Below are 5,982 nucleotides of genomic sequence, written 5' to 3' on the forward strand. Positions count from 1 at the left end.
GGCCCCAGCTCCATGGTGCCAACCAAAAACTTCGTGACGGGGTGGCACGCCAACTCTGGGCTGTCAGGTTTTGCTCAGGAAGAGGGTGGGGTGGCTGAAGGCTCCTGGGCCTCCGTGATTTATAAATAAACTCTTGTCTTTGAGAAAGCACCTCCCCGTCTCCCATCCAGGCAGGGCTGGGAAGTGGTGTCAGGGTCACAGTGTGGACACCTGGGCCCAGCCCTACCACCCATGTCTCGTCTAACGTGGATTGAACGAGATGGACCAGCAAGAGGTGTTTTTGTTTTTATTTTAAAAAGTTCACACAGCTGTCCCACCTCCGGTTTTGGTGACGCCACCCCTCGTCCCGTGGATGACCGTGAGGGGCAGGAGGCGGTGGCCAGAGCCTGAGGGCCGCCCCGGGCTCCCCCGCCAGGGCCGTGGTGGCTGCAGTGAGGCAGCAGACGGAATGTGGGCAGGAAGCACCCCGCCCTCGTGGCACTGATAAGGAGCAGGAAGCAGGAGGGTGGGGCTCAGGCTGTGGCGAGGTGGCTACACGTCAAACACAAGTGATGGGCGGGACCGCGGTGAGCCCCGCCCGGCCCTGGGAGCGGTGGTCTCCAGGCGGGGGTGGATGCGGCCGCCCCCGCCGAGATATGTGTATACGTATGGCGATATATAACAGAGGTATGTACACCTGTACAGAAACTGCCACCAACCACACATGGCTGCACTACACCAAGACACTAAGATGCAGGGAGCCCCTCCCGGGAAGCCTGGGACGCTGGTGTTGGCGCCGCGAGGATGGTGAGGTAGAGGCCTAGCTCGTGCCCCCTGGGGGGAAGAGGACACGCGGGCCCTGGCTCTGCCTTAGCCCCGGGCCTCGCCTCCTGAGCAGACCGCAGGCAGCAAGTGCACCCGGACCTCACAGAAGGTCGTCAAATAGGAGCCCGGCCCGTGCAGGCCTCCCGGAGCCCGGGGTGGGTCCCAGCACCGCCTCCCTGGAGCGGGCAGGGCCTGTGATTGTCAGGACTTCCGGCCTCACGGAGGGGCGGGATGGGGCTGGAAAGTGCCGGGCGCCCCAGAGTTCTCGGGGCCTCTAGCCCTCCCACCCTCCGGAACTACAAGCAGGAGTCCCAGTGCAGCTGCAAGTCGTGGCCGTCGAGGAAGTCCGTGGAGAAGAGGCTGGGGGCCGTGGTGCTGAGCGGGGCCAGGCTGAGCACCGGCCCGCCCGAGGACAGCTCCAGCCAGTCCATGCTGTCCAGGTGCCCGTCGGCCAAGTCCAGGCCCACACCACTGGGCTCAGGCGCAAAGTGCAATTCCGAGGTGTCCATGGGGGATGGGGGGTGGTCCAGGATGGCGGAGCTGCTCAGCATCTGGCTGTGGAGGTCGTCAATGAGGGAGAGGGGCTCCGGCCCCTCGTGCCCGCCAGTCAGCAGCGGCAGCCCTGTGCTGCTCTCCAGGAAGTCCTCCAGGCGCCCAGGCAGGGCCGGTGAGCCCGAAGGCGGCGGGGCGGCCTGAGGGAGCTCGGCCGCGGGCGAGGGCTGGGCGGCCAGGGGCGAGCCGCAGGCTGCTGTCGGGGGCGCCTTCTCTTTCCCTGGCTCCTTGAAATCCGCTGAGATCTCTGCCAATCGAGAAAGCAAAGGGGCGTCAGAAGCCAGCCTGAGTGTGACCTGCAATTGGAGCTTCCCCTTATAGCACGTACAAATATTAATTCAAAATGGGGCAAAGATCTAGATTTAGGAGCCAAAACTATAAAAGAAGAAACGGGAACATCTTTGTGACACTGAAGTCAGTAGTGATTTCTTGGTTGTAACACCAAAGGCATAGGCAAAGAAAAAATAAACTGGCCTACATAAAAACTTAAAACTTTGTACATTAAAGATCACTATTGAGAATGAAAAGACCATACAGCAACTATACTTCAAAAAAGTTAAGTGAAAAGCCCTGGAATGGGAGAAAAATCTGCAAACCGTGTATCTGGGTAGGTGATTGATATCCAGAATAACTCCTAGAACGCAACAAAACCCAAATGGAAAATGGACCAAGAAATCAAGACATTTCTCCAGCATATAACAGGCGGCTGCAAGCACATGAAAAAGTGAAAAGTGAAGTCACTCAGTCGTGTCCGACTCTTTGTGACCCCATGGACTGTAGCCCACCAGGCTCCTCCCTCCATGGGATTCTCCAGGCAAGAATACTGGAGTGGGCTGCCAATTCCTTCTCCAGGGAATTTTCCCAGGGATTGAACCCCGGTCTCCCACATTCCAGGCAGGCGCTTTAACCGCTGAGCCACCAGGGAAGCCAAGATGCTCAACACTAGTAATCATCAGGGAAAGACAAAAATTTGAAAGTGAGTGTTGGCAAGGATGTGGACCAGCGGGAACCCTTGTGAGTGGCTGGTGTGAATGAAAATAGTGCAGCTGTGTGGAAAGCAGTTCTGCAGTCCCTCAAACGTGAAAAGCACAGAATGACTGATCCGGCAGCCCCACCTCTAGGTGCGCACCCCAAAGAACGGAAACACGGACTCAGATACCAGCACTCGTGACAGCGTTGTACACAACAGCCAAAAGGCAGAAATAGCCAAAAGTGGATGAAGGGATAGGAAACGACCCACATGTCCAGTGGATGAAGGGATAAACACATTGGTACTGACGCCATGGAACACTATTCAGCACAAAGGAAACGACCCACATGTCCAGTGGATGAAGGGATAAACACATTGGTACTGACGCCATGGAACACTATTCAGCACAAAGGAAACGACCCACATGTCCAGTGGATGAAGGGATAAACACATTGGTACTGACGCCATGGAACACTATTCAGCACAAAGGAAACGACCCACATGTCCAGTGGATGAAGGGATAAACACATTGGTACTGACGCCATGGAACACTATTCAGCACAAAGGAAACGACCCACATGTCCAGTGGATGAAGGGATAAACACATTGGTACTGACGCCATGGAACACTATTCAGCACAAAGGAAACGACCCACATGTCCAGTGGATGAAGGGATAAACACATTGGTACTGACGCCATGGAACACTATTCAGCACAAAAGAAATTCTGGTAAAAGCTGTGACAGGGAAGAACCTTGAGGATATTATGCTAAGTGAAGCCAGCCAGAAACAAAAGGAGAAATAGTGTATGACTGCACTCACACACAGGTTTAGAACAGTCAATTCAGAGACAGGAAGCAGAAAAGGGCGGGAAACAGGGAGTTAGTGTGTGAAGGTGACTGTTAGCACGGGATGATGCAAGAGTCCTAGAAACAGAGCAGTGATGGCTGCACAACGATGAAAATGAACTTCATGCTGCTGAGTTTGCACCTTTCAAAGATGATTATGATGGAAAACCATGTTACATATGTTTTATCTCAATAAAAAAAAATTAATGCAGAAACCAGGCTTGCTCCTTGGCCCTCTAGGTCCTGTCCCAGCTGAGCGCCAGACGCCCAGCCCCACTCCCCGCCTCCCTCTCCCTCAGCTTGCCTGCGCGCCCCTGCTGCTGACGCCCTCCTCCACGGCCCTGTGGCCCTCTGGGGGCAAACAGCCCCAGCTTCCTCCTCTGCTGTCTCTTCTCGGCTTCCCACAGCCCCTCTCCTGGAACCTCAGCGCCACCCGCCTTTATTAGAAACGCACCCCAGGCCCCTACTGCAGACCCTGCAATCCAGGGAGTCTCCCCGAGATCAAAACCACTGACCTCGATTTTTTTGTAATTGAGGTAAAATCCACCACTTTAAACTGTCCAAGCTGATAAGCTGTTGCTCTTCCTACTGACACAATTAAATCCCTCAGGAGAGAAGCTGCCTCTTTCTCTGCCCACGCAGACACGCCCCTGGGGTCTCCTTCACCTCCAGACCACCAGCTCGTCCCACCAGCAGGCAAACACGCCTCCTTTCCATACCCACCCCTTTGCGGGGGACCCCCTGCAGAGAGCAGTCTAGACCCGCTGTCTCCCACAGCCCAGCCTCTCCAACCGGCTTCAGGCAGGCTCTGGCCACCAACCCACTGTCCAGGCTGAGGTCACTGGCGGCCGCCACCACGGCCCGGGGCCAGGTCTCGGTCCTCAGCTTTCCTGAGCAGCACTCAGCGGCCCTGGACCTTGATCCTCATGAGGGTGCAGCTCCCCTTCTGCCCCCTGGTCAGCCTCAGCAGCTTGAACCACCACCCCCCACCCCCCGCCACTTCCTCCTCTCTGCACACCCAGCCTCACCGCTCTGAATGCTGTCGGGACACCAGCAACCCCCTGACTCCTGCCTTCAGCCCAGACCTCCCCTGGCCTGGCCCTGTGGCCCCTCCATTCAGTCTAGGGACTGAGGCGCCCAAGCTCCCGGGCACTCACGCTGCTGCTAACACCGCGCCCCCGGCTGCCATGTCCCCTGGCCACACACCTAACTAAGCCACAGGAAACTGAACTGGCGCTCTGCGGACACTCCTGGACTCAGCCCTCCTGTGGCCCCCCCTCACACCCCGCTCTCCTGGATCACCAGCCTCCCAGTCTGCCCTTCCAGAGAAGCCACCCTTCACGCGAAGCTGTGCTATGGCTCCCAGCATCACCCAGGGTCCCCGTGTCTCAGCCTGGCGCCCCCAGGTGTCTGGACCACCCACACCTGCTCCAGTCTGCCCTGCAGCGATGAACAGCACCTGCCCAGCAACCCTGACCCCGACCACCCCTCGCACCTGGGACCCTTGCCTCCCCTGCTTTTTTTGACGCTCCGAAGGACAGTTTGTTTTATTCCTCCATCACTTCCCCACAATAGGCTGCAAGCCCCGCTGAGGTGGGCATCTCGCTCACTGCCTCACCCTGGGCTGCGGGCACAGCGCCGGGCACGCGGTGCAGCGGCTCAGGATACAACAAACGTGTGCTGAAGATGCACCCCCAGGGGGGCCCTGCCCAGCTTCTGGGACGCGTCTCACACGCTGCTGCCTCCTAAGTACTCACCAAGCCCCCCAGGCACTGTGTCAAGAACCAAACCAAACCCCATCAGCCAAGCCCAGGCTAGAGACACGAGGCAGGCAGGAGGGTGGGGAGAGGCAGCGTGGGGCCTCAACTTTACCTCCACTCTGAATCAGAATGTCAAACAGGTCATCCATCTGCTGGCTCGAGGAGCCATTTTCCTGTGGGCCAAAGACCAGAAAAAGATGAGGACCTACAACAGGGAGCCCCAGCCGGACTCAGAGCACAGACCCTCCCGGCCCTAAGCCAGCAGTCAGGCCCCAGCGGGCTGCGCCCAGGCTCCTGCAGCCTCTCTCCTGGCCCGACACCCCCTCTCCAAGGCCTCTTGGACCCAGAAGGCTGGCTCCAGCCAGCCAGCCCCACTCCCACAAGACCCGGGGGGACTGTAACCACCCACTCCGCGGGCCCCCGGCCACCCTCTTTACCTGCCGCCTGGGCTGCTGGCTCACGGCTTCCTCGTAGCCAGGCGGCTCCTTCTTCGGCTGAGAAGCAGGGGTCCCAAACAGGGGCTGGGGTGGGGGCTCCAGGTCCATGTGGCCTGGGGGGCCGGGAGCTGGAGACTCAGGCTGGGACAGGGGCTGAAAAGGACAGAGAACCATGGCCGGCTGAGGGCGGCAGCCCGGGGCCCGTGCCAGGCAGGCAAGGCGGGGAGCGTCCACCTCCGCCCAGGCCAGCGGTCGGTGCGGATGCATGCGCTCTCGGGGAGTTTCGTGGACACCCCTGGGGAAGAAGCCATACAGGATGGGGGTGGCCCTGACCTCTGACCCTGCGAGGACGAGTGGCTCCCTGGGGTCCCAGGGCACAGGCAGGGGCGCCAAGCTGACCGCCCCTCCCCTCCCCAGAGCTTCTGCTCAGGGCCCAGGTCCCTTTTCGAGTCCCCAGGACCTGTCACCGGCCCCACCCCCCAAGCCCTGCCGGGCAAGGCCACACAAAGCCTAAAGCAGGCTTACCTTTGGACCAGGCTGAGTGGACGGTCTGGGCTGTGAGGGCGGCGGCAGCAGGGAGCCAGAGGCCAGCGTCACCTTGCTGGGGGACGA

The 5,982-nt window shown here is 59.2% G+C and overlaps 1 protein-coding gene across 1 annotated transcript in view; it reads right to left on the reverse strand.

The window, feature by feature from the left end:
- Positions 1-269: 269 nt before the first annotated feature.
- MKL1 (megakaryoblastic leukemia (translocation) 1) overlaps positions 270-5,982 on the reverse strand; it is a 64,594-nt gene continuing 58,881 nt past the window's right edge. Inside the window, 4 exon segments of the mRNA XM_010833754.1 lie at positions 270-1,603; positions 5,046-5,106; positions 5,371-5,523; positions 5,896-5,976. Of these exon segments, the coding sequence (XP_010832056.1) occupies positions 1,101-1,603; positions 5,046-5,106; positions 5,371-5,523; positions 5,896-5,976 (798 nt within the window). The 3' untranslated portion in view covers positions 270-1,100.

Source organism: Bison bison, unplaced genomic scaffold (genome assembly GCF_000754665.1).
Source record: "Bison bison bison isolate TAMUID 2011002044 unplaced genomic scaffold, Bison_UMD1.0 scf7180017863885, whole genome shotgun sequence".
In the NCBI taxonomy this organism is placed as follows: Eukaryota; Metazoa; Chordata; class Mammalia; order Artiodactyla; family Bovidae; genus Bison; species Bison bison.